A 26,965-nucleotide genomic window follows, 5' to 3' on the forward strand; every position below is an offset into this window, starting at 1 on the left:
ACTCCAGAAATTCATTTACAACATATTAAAAATTTTCCGTGGTCCTACAGTAAGCCATAGCTTGAAGATAAATTTTATGCTTAAAATGAGTTACAAAATTACATTCATTTCTAGACAGGTACGATGATGCACCATGAATGTCCACATAAATGCAGGTATCATCAGTGTAAACCATTTGCAAGATTATTGGGAGGTTGTAATTCAGGTGAATTTGAATTCTGCGTACTTCTCTGTATGGCTTGAATTATTTTTACAAGAACACATTGCTTTACTCACCCATCACAATACGGCTATTTGCAAATTATCAATAACCCTCAATAGTTATAAACATTTATCATACGACATGGTAACTCTTAAAAACTTTTCATGACATGAATGATCCCCTTAGAAGTATTCTGATCTTTCTTCTATTAAAACAGAGCACCTCATACTTTTGCCTCGTCTCAGTAAAGAAGAAAAATAAAAGCCTACCACTGGTGGCATGACTTTTTTAATGTAAATAAACCATTAAACTACTTTTTCATCTTTGTTTTTCTCAATTTTCAGTTGGTGTAAAGCCCTTCAGTGGCAGAACCCCGTTTTCCCTTTAAGCATCCCAGTCACAGTATCCGTTACCCTCAGACTTGTGTTCATTCTTCAATGTCTTTACATTCTACTCAGTCCTAAATCATTTTTTAAAAAACCCATAAACAAAGCCTCTGGAGGCACAAAAATAAAGAAAATTTTATTTTATTCAGTCTTTAAGTGTTGAATAAACACAAAAAAGAGCGACCCAATTTGTTCCATAAAACAATTTAAAAAGCCATAGCTGTCAAGTAGAATTTTTTTTAAAAGCCTTACACTATGACTTCTGTTTAAAATGGTACAGAAGAATCATTATTATCCTGAATTTTCATGTAGTCAGACTGTCAACTCCCTGAGGATAGGAATATCTGAATCCCCTATGGTACGTGGTATCACCTAGCAAAGTGTTTAACAAACCGGGAGCATGTAGTCATTTTTTTTGATGGATTCATTGATGATATAAATTCTAATACATGGAAATGCTGTGACCCACTTTTGTAAACCATGCTGCCATTTTGTTTCTAGTTTGTGGTTTTCTCAGGGAGCATGATAATCATTTGTTTCATAGGAAACTGTATGGATTAAGTTTTTCAATTTATACTCCTGAACTCTCAGTGAATTAAAATAAATATCTACTTGAATAGAATGCAAGCAAAAAAGGTGGGGGAGAAAAAGTATATTAGCCACTCTGCCTTAGTCCAGCAGTGTTGGAAATAATTGAATGAGATTGTCAAATAGCAAAACCATGTCAATTGCTTAAGTGATCATTTCTAATTTGGTCCTTAGAAACATTTTCCCCTATCCATCAGTTCTAGAACAAATACTTCTCTTAAGGTAATGTGTACTGACAGACACAAGAATAACCCTTTTCTTGGTTGGGTATGGTCTCGTAGAGTAAGAATTTTCCAATTTCCCTCCCTTTGAATAGTGCCACCTTCCGCCAGCTAAGCAGCCTTCACAGGCAACATATCTGCCATTTCTGTTCTCCAGTCTTCCCTAAATGGAGAATTTCCAAGCATCTGTTTCATCTATTTCAAATATACCCCTAAATAGGATGGTAGAAGAAAAGAGATCTTATAATCAATCAAAACCACATGGTGAATTAATAATATTTTGATCCTTTGGTGATAATAGAATATATTTCACTGCTCTACCAAAAACTTGAATATAATGCATATTGCTTCCAACGAGTTTTGATGTTCAAAGATTCAGGACTCACTAATCAGAAGGTATCTAAGAGTCATATGCACATTATGTGTATGCATTCTTGAATTTCATAGATGTATTTCAATGTTCTAGCATTTAACAAAGAAATTGCACAATGAGGCTTGAGGACCAGATTAAGTAGTGAGTCGATTTTTATTTGTGTTTCACTTGTGCACTTAAAAAAAGTGGAAGGGGAAGGTGACAGAGAACGTGAGGGAAAGAGGTGCACTGGTCTTAGGAACATATTTTCCATTCCTGTAAGCTTGCACCCAGCACAACAAGTATCTATGTGGTATTAGAAGTTGAACTTCCTAGTCTAATGAGATGCAAAATGATTTACCGCTAACAAATAGTTTAAAAAAATAGAATCAAAAACACATATACAAAGAGCTTACAAAAGTAGGAGACAAATTCTTAAACATGAACAATTTTACTGCTGAGAATAAATATGATTATTTGGATTACTTTGTTTTCTAAATTTATAATGTATTTCTTTAAAAAGTAGTTCATTTTACTATTTTCTTTATTTCCAAGACAAAAATCTAATTGCACTAATTCCACAGTGCACAATTTTAAAGAAGATAGACTAAGTTCACTTCAATTTTATTCTGTATAATTACTGGAAAGTATGCAAGGGCTAGGAAGGGCAAGGAAGATGAGATTATTAAAGATCATTATGCATTTACAGTATTACAAAGTAAAAGCAATGACTAATTCTTATTCTCATCATACCATGACTGAAGGGAGGACAGACACACAAAAGAATAATCTTTGCTTGGTTGGGTATGGTCTCATAGAATAAGAATTTTTCATCCCCCCCGCCCTTGAATGGTGCAGCCTTCCACCAGCTAAGCAGCCTCCACAGGAGACATATCTGCCATTTCTGTTCTCGTTTTCCACAAATGGAGAATTCCCAAGCATCTGATTCATTTATTTCAAATATATCTCTAGATAGGGTGGTAGAAGAAAAGAGATCTTATAATTGAGCAAAAACCAAAATTCAACCCCGGGTCCTTGGGAAAACTTTTGCCTATCAGATTCTCTGTAGGTAAATAGGGATGAGACCAACCATTTATGAGGTTGATGTGGCAATAAAAGGACATAACACAAGGTGCAAAGTAGCTGGAACTTGTAGCTCAGTGGGAACTCAGTGGTTGTCAGAGAGTGCCGAGTGAAGTGGGGGAAAACAGAGGTTCCTTGGGCCCTCTGGGTGCTTTATGAAGTATCTGTTTCACATGTAGCTGCTTATAATACAGACTGCTTAGAAATACAAAACAGTGGAATACACCTTTCATTCTCACCGCAGTCTTAAGGAATGTTAGAACTTTAAGTTTTCCAGTGATATCAGAACTTAAAATGTAATAACAAATATATGTAATAACAAAATAAAATTTTTCTGACCTTAACTTCTTTCAAATTCACTTTGCATGATTTCTTTTCCCAGTACTCTTCAAACTACATATGTTCTCTACATCCAAATATGCAAATACTTCACTTATTTCAGCTCTCCACTTCCTATATGTGATCCACTGACTGCCTCACCAGCACCGCCCACCTTCAGTACTAACTTCAAGAAGGGTAGAATCCTCTTTTCCTAGTTCACTTGTATTGTACTGAGCATATAGTGTATTCCTAATAACATTTCCATTACAAGTAAAAATATTCAAACTTAGAATAAACCCCTCTAACCCACTGGACTTTAGTCACATGAATAATGTGTGTGTATTTCTAAATCTTCCTAGGAAAAATAAAACAAGATTTCTTGTCAGTAAAGTATTTCATCTCCTTATATCCTTTTTCACTGATCTCTAAGGGCCTATAAACTGGTACTAACAGGTTCAGTAAATAGTATCACACACTGCTAATTATTGTCTATCCCCAAATTCATCCTTCTTTTCTTCTGTACCAAAACAATTCCAACTTTCCTCAGCATGACAGAGTGCCTCCCTAAGCTTCCTAAGCTTCACAGACCTATTGAAATGATGAGTTTTAATATGCCATGGTTCAAGGCATCGAGATGGAAACAGGCTGGGAGAGGCTTTAGGAAAGCTTGTTAGTAAAGGGGAGCAGACTCAATTGTCCAGCACTTACTCTTGCTCCTCCTTTTCGCTTTTGCCTTCACATTCTTTTTATCTGAAATGTAGACATGATATCTGGTGGAGTGACAGCCACTATGTGATCACGAGGAAAAAATCTCCGTGGAGAAAGAGCAGGAAGCTAAAAGGAATCCTGGTCCTCTGCGTTATCCATGAGCAGCTATGCCACTCAGCTTTGGCCTGCCTGCCTATGGGGTTCATGCTTCGTGAGAAAAATAAATCTATAACCCATAATACTTTAGCAAACATAGACAAAATTCACAGGGCTAAAACAACAGACATAATTAATTTATAACAATTATACATCAGTAAGACAGGTAGAAAGTATACACAGTTTTTTGATATTTGAGAAATCCTCTCATCATATTAGTAATCCTATAGATTTGCAATATCATTTTAGTAAGCAGAATTCTTAGTTACAGTAATAGTGAGGATGAAATGCAGCAGTATATCTTGTTCAAAAGAGACTAAATGTGAGTTAAGGGGCTTATTACAAGCAAAAGTTTGTATGTTCATAAAAGTCATGAACTGGAAGATAGAATTAGAGAAGAAAACAGTGAGAAAAAGATAAAAGGAGAATCAGTTGTTACTATTAAAAAAGTACATCACATGCTATCCAGGCAGGAAAAGGAATGATTAGAAGTGTTATCTCATAAACAGAGTAAATAGAGAAAAGACAATACAGATTACAAATCTGTGCGTGAGTACATTAAAAATGTGCGTCATGTGACCTAAATCATATTATCTGATGATATTTAGGGCTGTTTGTGAGTTTGTACCAAAACAGCTGGTAAACGTCATGTTTTTATATTTGTTTCATTGGGTTGAGTTATCCTGGAATTACCGTGACACTGAAGGAGCAATTCAAGTTGCAGAATTCAATTTAATTTGGCAACAATTTAGTTAGCAGCTACCAAATGCCAAGCATTGTGCTAAGGGGTGACATGAATAAAGTTTAATCTCTGGACAGGTAGTATGGGATCTCTGCTACTCTAGAAGATGAAGCAGGAGGATGACAAATTTGAGGCCAGCCTAGGTATCTAAGCAAGACCCTGTCTCAAAAGGGAAAGTAAGGGCTGAGGGAGTAGCTCAGTACTACGCTGCTTGCTCAGCATGTGGGAGGCCCTGGGTTCAATCCCCAGTACAAACAAGCAAACAAAAATACCTGTGATATTCAAAGAATTACAATCTGAAAATAAATCAGAAGAGTAACCAAATGCCTATAATCAAACATGGTATAATCTTTCTTTGTACTTCATATATTTAGAATAATAAAAGTAGAATATATGTTCTGGAAATACACACGTGTGATGGATGAATCAGAGAAGACTCAGGATAGGGTTCATGATGTATGTGTAGGAGTTTGGCAATTGCAGGGTGGGAATGACATTCTAAATCAATGGAGAAATGGCAATAATGGCAAGCAGGTCTCAAACTTCATAAAGTTCATGGTGCCTTACAAACTGCCTGGCATGCAAGACACATCTTATAAGTGAACCCATGAATGCATTACATGTTTGACAAGCAGTAAGAATTTAGTCACTGCTACAATGTATCAGTCTTTTGATGGTACCCAGTACCAGTCCACTAGAAGCCTTTTGTGCTGTGCTGAGTGGTTAAAGAGCAGGAGATTTTCATGAGATAGGTCAAAAGAGTATGATACTATCATGAGGGCTTACTGGCTGGAGATTGAAGAATAGGTTCAATAAAAGCCAATGGAATCAACAAAGAAGGGTAGGGGAACTCAAGTAATTTAGACTTACACTTGTTGATCTAGACGGTGATGGAGCCTGAGATAAAACGGGATTGACAGGGCTGCATATTGGCACTGGGCTCTGTTCTACACATACTTTTGCAAAAATCTATGTGTTAAACACTGTAAATCTGAAGATAAATAAGATACAGTCCTGGTCATCATGGAGCTTGTACTAAGCATAACTCAGCATTGTACATTCCAGAACAGAGGTGCATAAGCCATAGCAGAAACATATAGAAAGGGATAATTAGCTTGTGTGTCTTCGTGGCGATGGGGAAGTTCCCAGAGGAAACTTTATAGATTAGTAGACAACAGAAATTTAAAAGCTGCACAGAAGTTTTCAGGGTGGGAAGATGGGAAGTGTATATTAAGGAAAGATAAGGGAAGGTCAGTTGCATGGAGTCATGAATCAGTTCTGGAAGAACTATAAGTAGTTTGATGTTCCTGCTCACATTACATGTAAAAAGCAGGTGGTAGAGAAAATGGGATCAGCGTGCCAGCACTACTGCAGTGAACAGCTCTCTCTGAAGACAATGAGTTTTTTTCCTTAAGGTTTCTAATATCAAAGGGAAGCCAACTAGAGATAGTGAATATACAGCACTTTAGGGTGCAGATATTATTTTGAAAAAAAATCAAATAGAAGAAGGAAATGAGTTAATTACTAGTAATTTTAGATGAAAAGTCATGATAGTAAAAATAAAATTCTGAAATGATTCTGAAAGTAATGATCAGAGGAAGACATTTCAAGAAACCTGCTCAGGGCCCTTCTTAATTAGCTCATATTTAAAGAAGAAATATACAAAAATCAACAAAACAAACACCAGGCTGAAATTCAAATACTGCTAAATCCAGAAGGAATCTGAGACATCACTAGTTCAATATTTTTGTGGTATGGGTTGGAAAATTGAATTCCACAGAGGGAAAATATTACAGTACATAACTTTGACAGTTCAGGTTCTGCAATTTTTATTACAGGGAACCAATATGCTGTTCCAATAAAGGAGAATAGTTTGGGATCCTTACATCATACTACTCCTCTGCAGGCCAGCTGCATCAGAATTTCCTAGAGAGTTTTAAAATTTTCGACTTTCAAAGATCCATCCTTTCAAATATTTAACTCAACAGGCTGGAGTAGACCCAAGGTCTCATTTTTAAAAGGTTTTCAAATAATTTCTTAGATTTGAAAACCATTGGCCTAAATTTCCTCTAAGACTATGTAAAGGAGTGGTGATAGTTATTCAAAGAAAGTAAAGAAAATTAAATGGGAACCATGCTTTTGAGAAAGTAAAATGTTAATCATATCTTATTGACTAAGTAAAATGTTTGAAATATCTATTACATGTGTGGCCTATAGGAAGAAGTTGGAATGTAGAGAGTAGTTTTTCTTTTGTGTTTTTTTTCTTTTTGCTGAGAGATTCTGCGAATTTACCATAGTATTTCTGTGAGACAATAGATTTTCCTCATGTCAGCACGTCATAATATTCCACATGTTCCTTGGTTTGTCAGTTGAGAAAGTGCAGTAGCACTAGCAGAGGGAGATACCAAGGTAGCAGCTTTTAAAGCGACGCAAGTGTTAGCGCTGTAAGTGTAAGAATTTAGTTACTGTGCAAAGGAATTTTCTGTTTTTGTGTTCTCAAAATGCTTAACCTCTAGGTACTACAGGTTCTATGTGTATACATATAAAACAACAAAAATGAGCAAAATGAATGACGAAACTTAAAAAAAAATACTTTTAAGAGGAGCCAGACATGATTCAAAACCATTAACTATAAAATAATCTAGATAGAAAATTTCAAATCAAGGGATGAAATCCTCAGTTCAGAATCCTTGGGCAGCATTAGTCAGCAAGGATGGTCATTAAAATAAAATTACTCATCTACTGCACTGCTGTGAGGTCTTCTCCTACCAAGGCACTGCCTTTCCCTATGCTGTAAAGACTGTGCAAAACATTTATTCTTAAAGACACAATAGACAAAAATTACTCTGAAGGGGCATCTAGGTCATTGATTGATGCAGGTGGGCATTTAAATCTAAGAAGGAAAATTACAGGATATGTAGGCTCTCCATTTATCAATATGTCAAAGAAGAAAGCAGGGAAAACTTGCTCGTTTATGTAGGAGTTTTCTCATAGATGTTAGGTTGCAAGATCTAGTAGAGAGGAGCTTTACAATCCACAGATGTTGAGGATTCATCTGATTACTTGTATGTAATCCCAAAGTGCCTAGACATCTTGAGTCACTTGAGCCACGAAATCATCAAACATGCCAAGATCTTTTGATCCTTGACCTTTTACACACAACTTAATTTTTCCACTCTCCTGGATTTTCTGTCACTGATGCAGTTCTGCTGTTCTTGTCCTGTTCTCACTGATGTAAGAAAACCTGCGATCTGAATTTTTTTTTTTTCAAAAATGAGATGAAATATGTAGAAATTTTGGTGAAACTTGTAAAGTTGTTAACTTTTATTACACTTTGCACAGGCAATGGTAGTTTGATTCAGAATGAGTGCAGTGTTTAGAAGAAAGTCTGCACAAACCTCTCCATATTTGTGAAATGGGGAATTTTTTCATTTTGTGTGTTCACGAAGATCTCAGAATACACACCTTGTGAATGTCAAGGGTCTACTATAATTAGTTCTCATGAGTGGTTTCTTCCTCACTTAATCAGAGAACATAATTTTCATTTTAAAAATCCACTGTACTATAGCAATTTATTAGCTTTATTAAGTGCCATTGGGAAAAGTAACTTAGTACCCAATCATAATTTAACTTAAAATTGTGTTAGATTTTTATAATGAGCTTATATGGTTTTCATATTAAAATAGTGTGACTAAAATATTTTTGAAAGAATAATTCATTACACAGTTGATCTTTTCAAATGCTGTGCTTCCAAATTCAGCACTACTAAAATAATCATAATCAGTATAACCTAAAATGTGCTTAAAAGAACTGGCCATTTATTATAACCATCTTAAGCATTTATAGTTTGGGTATTCATTCTAATGGGTTTTCTGGAAAAAAATGACCAAAAAATTTACGGAATGGTGAAGCCATCCTGATAATGACTAAAAAGTTTAATAAATGACAGCAGTAAGATGTTGCTGGCACTAAATGAAATGTTTCAAGGTTCTAGGTATCTCTAAGTTACTGAGACAGTCAAGAATATAGTTGTTTTCATACTAAAAGTACCATTTAAAAATCTTAAAAAGAAACTATTCATGGGAAAAGGAAAAAGAAGAATTAAATATTGGATACTGGATTGTAAAAAGCAGTATAGTTTTATTACTTTGTTAGAAAATGATATGTTAGTATATCAGTTAGGTCCAAGGCAGTTAAATAGTTACAGGTATTTAAAATGTATTTTCTTATGTGTGACTGAAGAGACAAAGTTAATGTTAAAGGGACAAAGTTACATGATGACAGAGGAAAACGGAGCAGTAAAGGAGGAAAGATTACATTAGGCAAGATGAAGGGAGCAGAAAAAAAATTAAAAACCAAGTAGAAATGCTGAATGCAGGTTGATAGAAAGATATGAATAGAATCCACAGAGGAAACACAAAGAGTCTTAAATGGAAGTGAAATTGCAAATAATTTTACTTTTTGTCTTTAATCATGTACTGGGAGTGTTCTTCACTTTGTCATTCAATTTAGCTTGTACATCACCTCCAAACATCTTAAGATAAAATTCACAGCCTAAGTCTTAAATCCTACAGAGAGCTCCCATAACAATATTAATGTTCTCTTTCTTCCTTGCTTTCACTTTAGTTAAGGTAGAGAAGGCAAGGGAATATATACTTAAAATCCTAACGGATTACGAAAAGAAACAAGTAACCTGGGTAGCAAAGAAAAGAGACAATTTGACCTCTGAGGAAACAATTTGACCTCTGAGGAAACAATTTGCTTCCCTGTTTAATTTATAGGAACTCAGTAATATACATGTAATATACATTTTACTAAGCAGCAATATGAGAAGCAAAAGTACACTTAATAATTTACTGTTTTCTATTTAACATTCATGTTAAAGGATGATTTTTTTCCTGTTCACTATTGACAATGTTAGTATTGCAGATCCTAAGGGTTAATGTGAACAGTAAAAAATGATAAAGTGAATGATGGGAGTTAAAATTCATCAATGTTCCAACTTGGTTAAATGATGTAATGCATGAAAGTTCTTATTTTGATGGACATTGCTTGATATGGGTGACTAGATCTGTCTTTAAATAAACTCTCCCTTTCCTTGGACTTCTTTAATAAATTAAATTTTAATTTGATTATTCTATTCTCTTTTTCGTTTTTGTTACTTTTTGTATTTGCTTTAAGAAATATGGAGTTCCTTTTGGCAAACTGCCTCTTTCGGCAATCTCCACCGCCCTCATGGATTCATGTACTGCTCTCATGGATTCTGGATTATTCAAGTATTTGTCTTTAGTTCTGACCTTTCTGTCAAATTCTCCTAATTTTCTAAAAGCTCGATCATTCTACCTACATTTCTTGCCATTACCTCTAACTCTATATATCTAACAATACATTATCATGCCTACTTGAACAGTTTTGTAAGAATATTCTTTAGTTTTTGGTTTGTTTTCCTGTATAGGGGGTTGAACTCAGGACCTTGTGCCTGCCAGGCAGGTGTGGCACCACTGAACTAAATCCACAGCCCAGTAAGGATATTCTTTATTCCAAATTCATTAGAAATTTCCTCCATGAAAACATCCTCCATTGTAAAGTACCACTTTGAGGGCCAGGGATGTAGCTCAGTGGTTCTGCTGCCTGCCTCACAAGCGCAAGGACCCGAGTTTGATCCCCAGTGCAAAAAAAGAAAAGCCTCCCTCTAGTTATCAACCGAATCATTTTCTTTAAAGCTATCATTTTTTTTCTTTAGGCCCAACATAGATGGCTTCCCTAAACATGTTCCTTGATCATATTAGCTTAAATTGATAATATTCTTTATAAAATGCTTATTGTACTTTCTGCTTTTCCAGTTTCTATGTGCATTCTGACCTAAACTGTATTACCTCAATATGTTCTAAACTAAAGTCCTAAACTAAAGACTTCTTTTATGTTTTGGGTCTAGATGTCTCCCAAAAGCCTCATGTGGTCATAGGCTTGACCTAGAGTGTAAAGCTGGAATTGATTCATGATGCAATGCTAGGTTCCAGGGACTAGGATTAAGGGAGTGAGTGCTACCCTACCCTAAGTAGCTTGAATAAGACAAAAGGGGCAGAAACATGCTGGTAACTCTCTTGTTACCTTTGCTGCCTTGTGTGTGCCATGTTGTTTCTCTTCTGAGATGCCTGTTTGCTATCCCTGCCTTGTAGCCAGCCAATTATGGTCTGAAACCTCTACGAACTGTAATCCAAATAAACCCCTTCCCCGTTAACTATGCATGCCAGGTATTTTGTCTCAGCAACAAGAGAAAAGTAATTAACACAACGTCCCTGAGTTATTACAAACTACTGTCACTCAATTTACACTGACGATACCCTCTTCTCAAAGCTTCTCTAGTTCTCACACAGCACAATCTCCTCTTCATTCATGTATTAAACAAATATTCATTGAGGTTGAGCTCTATTATTCACCAGGTACTATGCTAGGCACTAGAGATCTAGAAAGAGAGATGAATATTAAAATATGTTTAAGTGTATTGCATGTAACGCATAAAGCCTCAGGAACCTATAGCAGGAGAGACACTAGGACAGTCCCTAGAACACTTATTGTAGCTTTCTTCTAATTTGAGCATATATCATCTCATTAGAAGAGCTAGGAAAGGTTATGGCTGAAAAACAGGATCCATAGTGTAGAATATATATCATGAACTTGCATTTTATCAATTTCCTGGAGTCTATCATAATGGCAATGATTCATTAACTCATTATCCAAGGATGTATTGTAGATACTTTATATAGTTTTTATTTTTTTGCCTTCACAATACTTTCGCAAAGTGGGTACCTTATTCCCATTTTAGAGATTAGGAAACAAGTTTCAAAACGTCAAGGTACACTACACGAAATGCTACTCACTAAGAGACATGCAGGCTTCCGACCTGAAACACATGATCTTTCTCCTACATGCTCTGAGCAGAGCACAAGTGAGGTTTGCTACATAAGTGTGCTTCAGTGATGGGCTGTGTGGTCCAGCCCTTCCTCTACAGAGTGCCAGGCTTGAACAGCTGGTCAGGGGCATAAACCTCACAACAACTGGAAGATCTCATTTTATAGCATTCATGTAAATCTGCCAATTTAATCCTGCCTTTTAGAAATGCTCTTCACTGGAGCAGAAAAACCAGCATGGCACAAGGCCTGGTCTGTCCTTACAGAGTCTAAATTAAACTCTTTTTAAATTTTATGGTTAAAAAATAATGTATTAGACTTAATGCTAAAGTTTTGATACAGAGACATTTTAAACAACAAAGAAATTCATTCAAAAATTCTGTTTTCTACATTACAATAGATTTGTTCTACTCAAACCTATACCATAAATTTCCTGGTAATGCTGTTTTAAGTATTTAGAACACTAATGTACTTTAGCTTCTCTTCACTTCTGATCCACTAGATCAGAATCAATGTTTAAAAATATTTAACTGATTCTTTGTTAATTCAGAAATGGAATTTTATGATGATCAGTGATGTCTAATCCTGTAGCCTGAAGAAGTTATTATTTTCACATAGAATATTTTATTGATTTAAAAATTATAAAATTTTATACCTTATTTTTGATATTTAATATGTGTATAAAATCTTGGACTCATTGATTACTATAGAATCTCTGGTTTTGTCTAACGATGCTAATTTTAATATTTCAGAACACAGAAGAAAGAAATGATGATGAATTGTGTTATATCACTGCATTTTTAAATGAGATTTAAAAAGTATATGTATATATGGGAATAAAATAATTCTTTATGTAGATGTGAAAATTATATTTCCACATATATAAGCGATTTAACTTTTTGAGTCTAAGAGCTTTTTTTCTGTTCATGCTTTGTAAACTTAAAATCCATAATCCTTAAATTATAAATTAATATCCAACTGGATACACCTAATCTTACAAAACCAGATGCCTGTCATTTCAAAACTAAAACAAAAATCTTTATGAAATTTTAGATCTAGTTCATCAGTTAGCCCAATATCTCTATTTTAAAGATGTGAAATGACTTCCTCATACTTATATGATGATTTGGTAGTACAGTCAGAATAGGACTCCCACGTTTACTCCACTTTTGCTTTCCACTATTCCATTCTTGAATTTCTTAGACAAAATTATAAATTTGTATAGTTTGTATTATCTACTGAAAAAGAAAATCTTATTTAGCTTTAGCCTCTAGTGAAGGAAGTGATTACAATGCTATATACTAATATTCATCTAAGATAGCAAAGCAATGGCATTTACCTTAAATTTACGGCTCTGCTCTGCACAGCTGTTGAAGAACCACAAGTCTGTCTCATGGCTGTAAATGTAACAAGAACAATAATGCGACCGATTTTCATATCTAAACTAAATTAAGTTTATTTGTCATAGACTAGAAAATTGATAATGTATTTTACAAAAATTAATTTACAGATTTTTGAAGTGTGCATGTACATCTGTGATCTGTGTGTGTACTCTTGGAAATTAGCTTCAAAACTGAAAACATTAAGTATTCTCTTTGGCTAACTTTCCTCACATATCATGTCTAGGAAATGATAGGAGTAGAAACAAATAAAGCTAATTAAAATGAAAGGCCATATTCTGCTGTTAATACTAGAGCATATTTTCTGGGTTACACAGTAACATTATAAAAAGGAAACATCTCCTAATGTTCAGGTTAACATAATCTCCTCTCTTTACCTCAACTTTACATAGGATTCACCAATATCTACCTAATCACTGTACTATTGGGCCTATTCAACTGCTGTTTCACATAAATAAAAAGAACATGTGAACATGTACCAAATACATATATCCAAATAACTATATGTGAAAGTGAAATCTTCAAGCTTGTCTGATTTGATATTTTTCTTTCCAATTTGAATTAGATGTGCAAGTATCTATCTGTTTGTAGAAAACACCCTCCCCCCAATGTAATTTGGAAAGAAGTCTATAAATACTGATCTGTGAGAAATAGACCATGTTATGTCACACTTCAAATGTGGCTACTACTTTCTAACATTTAAAAGAAATTCTGAAGAATGCTAGCAAGCAACTAAATATTGTTCTTGTGACTTGAGCCATCAAAACAGTATTTCTAAGTCTGTATTCTTTCAAACTTTATACAATTGTTCTCTATCAGCACTTTATTTTAAAATAAAAAATGTAAAATATCTCTTTTGCTCCTCTAAAAATATTACACCTAACATAGTAAGAACTATCATTATCTATTAACACCAAATATCTTGCCTTGCAAGATTCTGAACAATTTTCAATTTATAAGATGATCTATGCCAATGCTATTACAAAAGTTTGGTTAAACCTTTAGTTATGCAGAGAAAAAAAGCCTAGACTAAGAGAATCATATAAGGAAACTTCAAATATGTCAATTTCATATTAATGATTAAATTTTTAAATGAAATATTCCACTTCTTTAACACAAGTGGCAAATAGTATAACTAATGCTAAATGGTATTTGAAGATGCAAGGATAAGCACTAAAAATTCTCTTTGATAATAGATGTGTAAGCTACTATGGAAATTTTGGTTAGAATTTTAATACAGTTTCAGCATACTTATAGTTGCTAAGCTTATCAAGTACTATGGAAAAATAAATATGTAAGTTCATATTACATAAATTGTAGTGTATATTTTGGTGAATAAGTAAGTCTTCACTGATTTCTAAATTTTCATATATAACAACCAACTTCTTATTCCTATAATATTGTAGATTGAAATCTCACGAAAATTACAAGTAAAATTAAAATGCTACAGTTTTATAATGTATACAATGGAAATACAATCAGATTAATATGCATCACAAAACACTATATAAAAGTGACACAATGAAGTTTTTTGTAGTATAGTGAGCAACTGCAATTGTTAATAGGTATTTATAATGCTTCTAATCACCCTTTCATGCTGAAATACCAAAAGTGAGGACTTATGCTCAGCATTTATTGGTACAATAATTGGTATGTGAAGACTTCTTTTATTTTAGAGCAATTAGTATTCCCACATTAATGTGAGTATTTTTTAAGAAAACTCATATGTTAAAGTATCAAATCTTGACTTCCATCACAACAACAAAAAGAACATTAAAAAATGTAAAGCCCAGCCATTATTTCCAGAGAATAACCTTGGTAACCGGAAGTAAAGAAATTTCTCCTTAGTTTTGGAGATTAAAAAACAACTGAGAATTCTTCTATTTTGTCCCAAAATATGTTAAAAGAATTAGAACAAAATAGTATTCTTCAGACATCTGAAATGATAACTTTCCTATGTATGGTTTATAATGCCAGAATCCAAATATCATTTTCTACACCAACAAGAAAGCAAAATCCCAGATCTGAAGCCGTAATGAAGATCAACATTCATTTGCTGTCTTGCCTAACTTTCACTATGTAAAATTTCCTGTTCTGTAAATGCATGGAAGGGCTCTTAGAATTAGGTAACTTCAAAAATACTATACTCACCATTATAACTTGGGGGGAGACATAGTGATGAAGAAAGTGGCATCACAGATTTACTGACTAAACGTAAGAATGTGGAATTTATTTTAAAGGAGAACAATATTAAAAAGAAGCTTAGATTCAAGCAGATTAAAAAAACTTTCATTTGTGATCATGGCAAGCATCTTTACTTTAGACTCTATTGAAATATCTCCTATCCTTAAGTCCCTTCTCTTCCCACCCACTCCCAATATATAATTTTGTTCCCAAGAAAACACATTCTTGTCTGAAACTTAATTAACCATTATTTAATCCTGTAATTTCTAGATTGTATGGTTCAGTAGTCCTACAATTCTTTGTCATATAAACTAAACTTCAGAGGGCAATCATGTAAGACTTAGTTACTAATATGTATGAGTATATCTAAAATGAAAAGAGGTAGGCCATTTTTTAAAGATTGCTCTAGTAAAATAAAGCAACAAGACATTACTTGAAAAAAACCCCTAAGTTTGCCTTATTAGACATGGATACAACATATAAAAGCATTGCTTATCTTTCAACAAAGCTGAGGAACACTTTGAGAGACGTTTCAGGCCACTCTGGATTCCACCTTCCAGACACTGTAAACACACACCTTAAAAATGTTTCTTCCCCAAGAAAATAGCCTACATATTTTGGTTAACAAGACTATAAAACAGTGGTTATATTACGTAACAAAAAATTACTTTAAAAGACATACTCACTATCAGTTTCACAGGATAAACATAGTAAGGACAGCAAATCCAGAATGTGTTTTTATAACTGTAGCAACAACAGTAACTCCTTGGCAAACTCAAACAGTTTTTTTGGCAAACGTGGAAATTTTCTGCATTTGTCACTTGGATACAATTGGAAAGGGTTATCTAAAACTCCTTTGTTTCCTTCCACACCATTTTACCATGACTTTGCTTTTAAGGAAGAAGTTTTTACATTTAGCATAAAATCTCACTGAAATTCCAAAGGGAATTTCATAGGAAATTATTTAACTTATGTGTACCAATGTATACTATGGATTTGGTTCCTACATACTTTTTGCAAGGAGTAGACTTGAAAACTTTTTTTTTTCTTTTCTAAGAAGATAAGATGAATTCCCTCTGGAATTAAAATTATCTATATAAGCAAATGTAGTAATTCTGTGTTTTTATAAATAACTGTGCCTGCACATCTGCTGTTATTATGAACTTTTTTAAAAAATAAAATCTCAAGGACAGGAGTCCTTTACTAACCTGCAGTGGTCTCTGTTTATCACTGCTTTTAGGAGATTTCAGTCCACTTGTTTGCTGCTGTAAAAGAAGTTGTCTCGCTGCTTGAAGAGCCTAGAAGTAAAAAGAGATTATGTCTAAGTATTTTGTTGCAAGTTAAATTATGTTACCCCAGTTAATATTCACGAGAACCCTAATCTCCCTTTACATTCATTGTTCCTTTTTCTTTTAATGTGCAGAAAAATTTACAAAAAATATACATACACAACTTTATTCAAAATCAGATTCATGTAATTCTATAGGAAATAAATTTAATTTGTTTAGAGTGTGTAAAAAAGAAAAAAATCATAAACTGCTTCAATAACCTCATTTCCACAAGGAACTTATCTTTTAAGTGTTCAACTGAAATGCCCACTCCCTTTCAAATTATCATTCAATTTGCATTTTCATATTACAATTTTGAAGCAAAAGCAGTAGACTTCAAGTGTTACCGGAAGCTGTAATTAAATTTGACAAATCAACATCAGATTATCTTGAAAGTGAATTAATAAGGATTTTCACTAAAGATTAAAAACATTTTTTGTACTTACAATTCAAGGGGAAACCTCTCCTTTGACAAAATAAAGTGCAGTTTTAATGCCAAATAAAATTGAGTGGTTTTCATTTGCATTCTTAGCAAAATCAGAGAACAAAGAAATTACCACTCAACCAATCAGGTTTGTTTCTATGTGTGACAGAATACCAATCAAAATAGAAGATGTTTTCATTTATTTTTATGTTTTCTTACCCAGTTAGGAAAACAAAACTTAAAATAAGAAACTAATGTAAGCATTTCAATTAGGAGGAGGGGCAGCTTGGTAAATATACTATATGAAGTTATATTGTAAAAACTAGTGCCATAACACAAATGCACTGCCAATTGCGGTAGAGGTAGCAATATAAACTAATTAAAAAAAACTTTGAGAGCCTCTATTTAAAATTTTCTTTTCTCTCAACTACTGAGTTCAATGAATACTAGTGATGAAATCTTTCAACACATAAAACTCAAACAAACACCTCACTTGGTTACTCACTGTTTCAGCATACAAGACAAATTTGTCCATAACGGGAAAAAACTTGTTAGGTCAATATTCTTGTATAATAATTAAGATTCTCAGCTGATCAAAAGTACAATTTCGATTTGAATCAATGATCTGTTTTTAAAGAGAGTTTCTAGTATCCATGACAACAGTTGCTTTGACAAGATGTGCATATGGCATTACACTGCCAGCTGGTGTGAACAATGTTTGAACTACTGCATTGAGATGCTGAGCAAACAGAAAAAGTTGCCACGTCTTAACCCTCAGGGAAGATAGTCATCCCCTGATCAATTATGAAAAGACAGAGAGAGGGCTGCTACAGTCTGGCTCCAAGCAAGTTTTCTGAGAAGGCAGGCAGACATAGAAACCAAAGTAAACAGACTGAATGCACTCCCACCATTTCCTAACAACATTGATTTGTCTTCCCATCGCAGGATCTGGCACAGTTTGTGAAGCACACTTTTCCGTTCGGAGAAACACTCACTCACAATCATTTCCCTTTTGTTTTTTAAACTTCTCAAGTAATTACAAGTCAAACTATTTCCAAGCATGGCACATGCCAATGAACTCTGGCAATTTATAACAAAGTTCAGTGTGGAGAAAAAAAGACAAATACAAAGTTGATAATTACTTTATTGTCACAAATCTCGTTGAAAATTTCACTTAATATCCTCAGTAATATACAGTTTCCTTAATTGTAACTTCTAAAATAATGGTAAATGATATTTCTCAAATAGAAATTCCTAGAGAGTAAGCTGCACTGTGTCAATGTAAAAGTTAAAAAAAAAATCAGCCAATTGTTTTCCCTGTAGAGTTCAAAATCCATAGAAAGTTCAGTTATTTTTTTTTAAAACCTTGTCTCCTCCTTTTGAGTAGATAGTTCATTTTGCATGTATATTTATAAACAGTTTTAGTTTTACTGAAAACTGTAGTCATATATTATGGGAAAGGATTCTAAGGAACACATTTGGAATCTTGGACTTATGAATGATTAAGATTAAAAGCAATCTTGGAAATCATTTAATCTGACATCCTCATTTAAATAAATGAGAAAAATGAGGACTAGCATAATCAGTTGCTTTGTTCCAGATCACAAAGCAATTTATGAATGCTTTTTTCAAAGACTCCCAGCTTCCAGGCCTGAGTCCATTCCAGTGTACCATACTTTCTCTACTCTATGTAAGGAATCTTTAGATTACAGTGAGTAAATTTCCAGGAAAGGACAGTATGTGATGCCATAATAAATTATTCTCTACCTGTAAAGAGAGCATATCCATTTTACAGGACTTAAAAGGAAAATAATATAATCTTTCTAAGAATTGAATATGTAAGTGAATTTAACAACTATCACAGAATATATATATATATATATATATATATATATATATATATATGCTCTAAGGATAACTGTCCACATCATCTTTAACCTGGCTTTCATTACATATTCTACCAATACCTGCTAGCCCTTTAAAATCCTGTATCTTGATCTTCTGATAAATTATTACAAACAATTACAGAACTCCAGAGCTGTAATACTTTAGAAGTTGTCTAGCCTAGCTTTCTTGTTTTGTAGACAAGTAACTAATATTGTAATAACTTGATTAAAATGACAAAGAAAATGCAAAAACTGATAAAAATAAAGCCCTCAGATTTTTGTTTCCCACATTTGGACTGTGTTCTTTTCATGTGTGTATTATATTCTTTCAACTCAAGTAATCCAATGACATGTGAATTCCTGAGGCCTTTAGAAAAACACTAGAATATATTATATGTCTATATATATATACATATACATGCCTATAAAAATATCACTAGTCAAAAATAGACACCTATACTACTATTTAAAAAGTAATAATAATAATGATGGAGCACCTCAAGATATTTGGCTGAAGCATGCTTCTACATTTCAAGTACTTAAGTTTTTACATGCAAATACAGTCATTTGTTTTTAGCTAAAAATATCTTTGCTTTATTGGTGTCATACATATACACATATACTGTTCCTCCCTCTCCTTTCTTCCCTTCTCTTTCCTTCCCTTTCCTCCTATCCTCCATTCCTTCCTTCATGTATGTTTGCAGTACAAAACAGTGGTATTTGGGGCCGGGGATTTAGCTCAGTGGTTTCAACCCCTGCTATGCAAGCGCAAGGACCCGAGTTCGATCCGCGGTACCAAAAAAAAAAAAAAAAATAGTGGTATTTGTTTAGGGAGTGGTACATACATATAACATGTCTTGATCATTTTCATCATGCTAAGCAAAATAAATCAAACAGAGAAAGTTACATTTCCATGGTCTCTCCTATATGAGACCTAAAATATAAATAAATCAATGAATAAAATAATGAAGAGATAATAAGAAACTAGAAGGCAGACACTTACATTTTAGAATTATCTTTAAAATACTTAAAGATTATCATATGCACATATTTATGAAAAATAACTGCTTGCCTATACGTTTTTGGTAACAGTTCAGATTCCTATAGTATACAAAAGGGACAGCAGAATAAAACAATTCCAAAAGATCAGGATTATTTAAAGCTCTTAGGCAGAAATCTCTGACAGTTTGTATTCTAACTGCATTCATCAGATGACATTTAATTTCTGTTCTACTGGTTAACACATTTGGACTGAATTTCAATAAACAACTGTTTAGAGGTATTTAGTTTATCTTGGGTATTTATTATTTTACCTACTCAAAAAATAAAAAAAAATTTCAGTTGAATCTGTCAATAGAAGTTAGGAGACATCAAATTACATAAAATATTAATTTGAAAATTATTTGCCATTTCTATTGATAAACAGAAAAGATAAATTTAAAGACTATTTATAAGTTCTATATGTCATAAGGTATTTCTATCATCATCCTTCTCACCAAGTTAATTTAGACCAAAAAGCAAAAGTTTTTTTTCAAAAATTTTATTTAAAAAATGACTGAGCCTAATTCAAATGAACAATAAGAAAGAAAATGCTAAGACAACCATGCCACATATAGTTTCCAAAAATACATTTACTTTGAATTATGGGAGTACTTTACTTACTAAAGTTATCTGGTTTTAGTAAAGCTAAAGAATATTAAGATAGGTTATATTCAAAATTGTCTTACATGTTTTATATGTTCTTCAGCCTAGTAGTCTGGTTTTCAATTTGTATATATGGTAATTCACCGCATAAGGTCTAATAAGATAAATATCTATAAATGAATCTGGTGCTGGAAAAATAAAAGTGGGGTGGAGGAGGGGGAAGAAGGGAATTGAAATGTGTTATTTACATGTACCAATCCCCTACAGTGAATGTAATCATTATGTACTGCAAACATGTACTAATAAAAGTAAAAGAAAAAAACTGAGATCAGACAAAAGATATAGATAAGGTAGCAGCAGAAGTGTAGGAATCCACATGCTTTCCAGGAATGAATGTATTTTGCTGTAAAAATAGTTATTGAAAACATCACTCCTAACAGTTATGGTGTAATTGTATCCAAAATAAACTTGTGCAAAAAAATTTAAATTTCAACTATTTGACTGTTTTATAGTAGTATTAATGTTATGCTAGTGAGAAACTTCACAAAAAAGTAATTCTACAGAGAAGGTCATTGTGAGAATTAATTTAGGGTGAAAAATTTTTACAACCTGTCAGATACTTTTTTTTATTCTGCAAACACTGAAAACTTTCACCACAAATAAAATTATTTGAGATTTGCTTGGAAATATCCAGTAAAACCAAAAATGTTGAGTATGCTGAGCTTATTTATAACTTCTTTTTTTCAAAGTAAATATATGTATATTTGGGGAAAAAACAGACATCACTCATATCTCTCCCCATAAAAATAGGAATGCTTAACCTATCAGCCTGTTGCATTTGAGACATTAAAATGAAAAATGACATCTACGCCCATTAATATCTTCAATGTATAAACAGCACAGCGTGACACATTCTTGAGAGCTGAAGGCTACAAAATCTCTCTGAAACATAAATAACAAAGCACTCAGAAGCATATTTGATGTTGATATTCATCTCTGAGAAAAACACTGCTGCCTAGGCTTCTTATGAAAATAGATGCAGCCCAAATGGATCTCCTGTAATTGGTTTCAGATAGCGAGGTCAGAAGAAATATGATACAAGAAACGATTATGTGGAACAGGCGAAATGAGAATGTTTGTACAGGCACTCCCTAGTTATGCTTACAAGGGGGGTACATTTTGCAGATAACCAGAACCAAAAAAACAAAAAAAAAATTCCAACAGGACATTCAGACTTTTGCTCTTCATATTCATATATTTGACACTTTACCATATGTCTTTAACATGTTATTGTGAATTCTGAACATAAAATAAGTTTCCAAACAGAATTTTATTTACTAATTATTTTCCTAGGAGTGGTTGATAAAAAGCATGTTCAGATTCTTTCACAAAAGATCTGAATTCTTTTTCTGTTTGGCTTTTCTTTCTATTATGTTCCCGCTAAAGAGGATATACTGATAAATGCAATCTGAAGTCTCATAATGTTATTTAATAGAAGAAAATTAATCATCTAATTGTCATAACCTATTTTCAAACAGCAATCTATCAGAGGGAAATTATGTATCTGTAGCTATTGACCCTTCATTTTATCATGGCTGATATGTAATTAGATAAGTTTGTTGAAAAAAAAAGATAATTAGAAAATATTTTTTAAAATAACTATTTTTAGAGTATATTTTACATAAAGTTAAAGCATAAATATGTGGTTACAGTGTATTTATATTGTTCATTACTTTGGAAGCCAAATTGAGAAGCTAAGGTTATTTATTTTCTTATATAATATGAAGAGTGAGTAATTACTTGTTAAGCTTCCTATTTACCACTCACATGCCATGATTTTTTGACTTAATGTTCATCATGCAGATCCAAAGAAGAGATGATCAAAGTGTTGAATCTATGAGAGAATGGATCTCCTAGTTATCCTCAGAAATAATAAAGTCCTCAAGATCCAGGCTCAAACTCAACTTTCAGTAACTTCAGTACTACTTTACATTCCCAGAAGACCTTCCAGAAAACCCTCCATGAAATAAGCCTGTTCATGGTAACTAATGGCAAAGACAGGTTTTGCTTTCATTGGATCTAGAATCACATACTTAGTTTAATGGTATAAACACATTCTCTTCTTTAGAGCTGGCATTCCCCTCTGCCATAAATAAAACCAGCTAGCCTGTTATTTACATACCAATTTTCTTTACTCTTCCCTTGCTACTGACAATGAATTGCTAGTGAAACACAGAGGCCACTAATATTATCTATAATATTAATTATCATTCTCATTCACATATTAAGGAATTCTGCCCAACTTTTAAATTCTCAGGTATGAAAGTTAAAATGCATTGGAACAAGTTTTATTAAAATTAATTACATTGTAACCTCTCTTTCATGTTGTATGTTTCCAAAACTACAATGGTTTATATGTACTCTTTCAGTTATTTCTATTTGTTATAAAGTATTTTATTTTTCCCAAACATACTTCAAATTCACCTTCTGTTTCTTGCATACCTTAGCAGTTTCTTTTTTTCATTATGACACCAACATCATCTTTTGTTTGGATATGGATTGAGGATTCATTACTGATATATTGCTATAATTTTAACTAGTAAATTAAATATTAACTGAAAATACATGATACTAAATTATAGTATAATATCTGAATGTAAATTATTTGAATTCTTTGTTCTGAATTTCCTCTTCAACTTAGAAGTAAGGTTGCCAAAGAAGTAGTATTTGGAGAAATATTTGGAAAAAAAGAAAATACATAATTATTCCCTGTCATTAACAATTTTTAAGTATGTCCTATAAACCAAATAAAAAACTAAGTATTTCATGGTTGTTGAGGTAGGAGGTATGATATGTCATTATTTCTAACTTCAGAGTTTACTGTTAAATAAGGGACATCTAGTTGAATGTCAAAAGATCATAAACAATGTTAGCTGAAAGCAAGAAGACTTACCATCAAAGTAAAACCAGCAAGAGAGAAACTGGATATGGAGGAAAAGTGTAAGAAGGAACCAATGATGATCTCAAAATGTGAAGTCAAAGAGAATTGAGAGAAAAGCTATGCTGATATTGGAAATGGAAAAATTCAATTATAAAACAGAGGGTCCGGGAGAAGATGATGCTGTTTACCTGCTGGCAGGATAACAAAGAGAAGATTCTCCAGTGGCTAGTAAGTAATTCAGCTTCCAGGTAAAGAGTGGTAAGGCTGACAACAGATTTTCAGAAGTATATGGGCAAATAAGTAAGGCAAGGGAATTACTAGATTGCTGATAAAGAAAATGAAGAGAAAGATTCAGGGTCCCAAACTTGGGAAACATGTTTTTGAAAAGAGATGAGGAGATGGGGAAAAAAAAAAGACAAAGAATTGTGAGGACAACATAGCAGTAGAAGCCAAATGCACAGGCTGATGAAGCAGAATAGAGAGCTTAGAAGGAAATCCACACATATACAGCCAACACTTTTTGACACAGGTGCTAAGAACAAGCAGGGAAGAAAGGACACTCTTCAATAGATTTTGCTGCGACAACTGGATATCCACATGTAGAAGTATGAAATGAGACCCCCATCCATTACCAGGAATGAAAACCAACTCTAAATGGATTAAAAATTTAAATGTGACTTAAAACATGAAATGATTTGAAGAAAACATAGGGAGAATACTTCATAGGGAGAATACACTGGGACAAGGAAGGATTATTTTAGTAAGACTCTCAAAACACAGAAAACAGAAATATGAAAATGAGATTAACAAAAATGAATAAAAAGTCTCTGAACAGCAAATGATACAATAATCAAAATAATGAAATAATCTACTGAATAAAAAAATATTTGCAAATCATGCATCTGACAAGGGGGGTTCAGCATGTGGACTAAGGTGCTCACATAACTCAATAGTAAAAAAATAAATAATCTATTTATAAAATATGAGAAATAAACCAGGCTTAATGGCACACATCTGTAATCCAGCTATTCTATTTGGGAGGCTGTTTCAGGAGGACAACAAGTTTGAGACCAGCCTGCATTACATAGTGAGATTGTGTCTCAAAAAACATTTTAAGCAAAAGCAACTAGAATGAAGCTCAGTGAGAGTGCTTGTCTGGCAGGGGTAAAGCCCAGGTTTAATCAACAGTATGACAATCAAAACAGAAGAAAACAAAAAGAAATCTGAGCAATAGACCTAAATTGACATTTCTTAAAAGAAAATATACTAATAGCCTATAGGTATATGGAAAAATGATTATTATCACTAAGTATGACAGAAATGCAAATCAAAATCACAGTATCACTTCACTTAAGTAAAAAAATGTCTATGATCAAAAAAAACAAAAGATAAAACATGCTGGTGAGGATATGTAAAACAGAGAACCCTTGCATATAGTTGGTGAGAATGTTAATTACCATGGCCATTATTGAAGAGAATGGAGTTCCTCAAATAATTAACAATAGAGCTGCCATTATGATCCAGGAATATCATTACTGGATGTACATCCAAAGGAAAAGGAGTCACTATGTAGAAAAGATATCTGCACTCTCATATTTGCTGAAACACTATTTACAATAGCCAAGAAATGGAAACAACCAAAAGTGTCCATCAACTGATGAATGTATAAAGAAAATTGGTACATGTACACAACAGAATACTATTAAGCCATAGAAATGATGTTACATTGCAATTTGTGACATGGATGGAACTAAAGATCTTCATACTGATACAGAAGGAATAGATGTAACTCCCAAGCCTGCTAAATTTCTGAAACGTGAGTTCATGTTCTCTAAAATCTAAGAATTAATTCTAGGAACAACAGAGGTTAACAGTAGGAATAAACTTATTAAGAGAAATATAGCTTCTGTCTAAGAGAGACAGAAGGGGGGCTGGAGAGTGGGTTGCCTGGGACCCTATTTCCCAGGGGTTTTTATGGAGTAAAGCCAAGAGGCAGGTGTGGGGGGGTGTTCAAGGTGGGACAAAACTATAAGACCCAATGGAAAATTATAAGGTGGGCATGAGGTGGGGTAAAACCGTGACCAACCAGTAAGATTACAAGTACAGTCACTAAGGTAATATTGATTAAATGGGGATCAAACGGGAAAACAAGTCATGTACAAGGAATTTCCTTATTTAGAATATCAATAACTGCTATTCATGTCTAGGGGAAGTAGTACCTCTTTTCTTTTTATAATGCTAACCAATGAATGTGACTCAATTGTTCTCCCTATTGGCTCCATGTTGGCTCCTTGTGAGCAGCCCTAACTGCCTACAAGATATCTAATTAACTTACTTATTTACAATAATACTAAATGACATAAGCCAAGCACAGAAAAATAAATACTGTATGATATCACTCATATGTGGAATTTAAAAGAGATGAGAGCATGAACCTTAAGTAGAATAATGGTCATCAGAGGCTGGGAAGCATAGGAAGTGAAAATGGGAAGATTTTCAGCAATGGGTACCAAGTTACAGTGAGGCGTTCTGTGCTATTTCACAGTAGGGTAACGATAGTTAACAATAAAATACAGTACATTTTAAAAAATCTAGAAGAAAAGATTTTGGAAGTTTTCATAGTAAAGGAATGATAAATGTTGGAGGAGATATATTTAACCCAATTTAACCACTACGCAATGCATATATTTACTGAAACATCCCATGTTACACCATAAGTGCAGTAGGTACAATTTTGGTTTTTATGCGTAAGTTAAAAGATAAATTTAATAAAAGACTTCATGAAAATATTAAACTTAGAATTACCATATGGTCAATTTCTTCTAGCCCTAGGTATAAATGCAAAAGTAATGAAACATATTCCCACACACAGCTATACATGAACGCTGATGTCCACAGCATTTAAAATAGATCGAGTGTAAAGTACTCAAATTTCTATCAATTCATGAATGGATCAATAAAATATGGTGTGTTCAGGTGCTAGAACATTTTTTGGCCATAAAATGAATGTAGTATGCATGCGTGCTACAGTACATAAGGATGAACTTTGAAAAAATGTGCAGTGTGAATGAAATCAGTTACAAATTATATTATGTGATTCCATAAAATGCCAAGATAGCAAATCCAGAGAGGTAAACAATAGATAATGGTGACTATTGGCTGGAAGAAGAGGAGAATGTAGAGGGACTGCTAATGCATAAGGGGTTTATTTTTAGGGTAATGAAAAACTTTTTGAAATATTTTGTGGACTAAAAGGATTGCACAGTTTCAAAAGGTAGATTTTATGTTATGTAAAATTACATATCAATAAATCTGTTATGTATTTGAAAGCAAAAAAAAGAATAGTGAAGGGATAAGATAGATGATATTTTTAAACATCCCAAAATTCAAAGAGGCCAAGGACTGATAAAATTCCTGTTGATCTGATACTTGGTATGTGATCCAGCTGATATCAGTTTCCTGAGATTATTCAGGGGAAGTTAGACTGC

General features: G+C 33.3%; 1 protein-coding gene across 28 annotated transcripts in view; it reads right to left on the reverse strand.

The window, feature by feature from the left end:
* Positions 1–26,965, reverse strand: part of Foxp2 (forkhead box P2) — a 588,702-nt gene that overhangs the window by 141,263 nt on the left and 420,474 nt on the right. For 25 of the 28 annotated variants that reach the window (XM_087204643.1, XM_087204642.1, XM_087204639.1 and 22 more), the window contains one exon: positions 16,463–16,552. In XM_087204643.1, the coding sequence (XP_087060769.1) occupies positions 16,463–16,552 (90 nt within the window). Of the gene's footprint in view, positions 1–13,009; positions 13,068–16,462; positions 16,553–17,511; positions 18,544–26,965 lie in introns of those variants that run through there. The other 3 variants (XM_087204646.1, XM_087204645.1, XM_087204641.1) reach the window with 2 other exon arrangements.

This window comes from Heterocephalus glaber, unplaced genomic scaffold (genome assembly GCF_053883595.1).
Source record: "Heterocephalus glaber isolate CG9 unplaced genomic scaffold, H.glaber_assembly_v1.0 deba00000546, whole genome shotgun sequence".
Taxonomy (NCBI): domain Eukaryota; kingdom Metazoa; phylum Chordata; class Mammalia; order Rodentia; family Bathyergidae; genus Heterocephalus; species Heterocephalus glaber.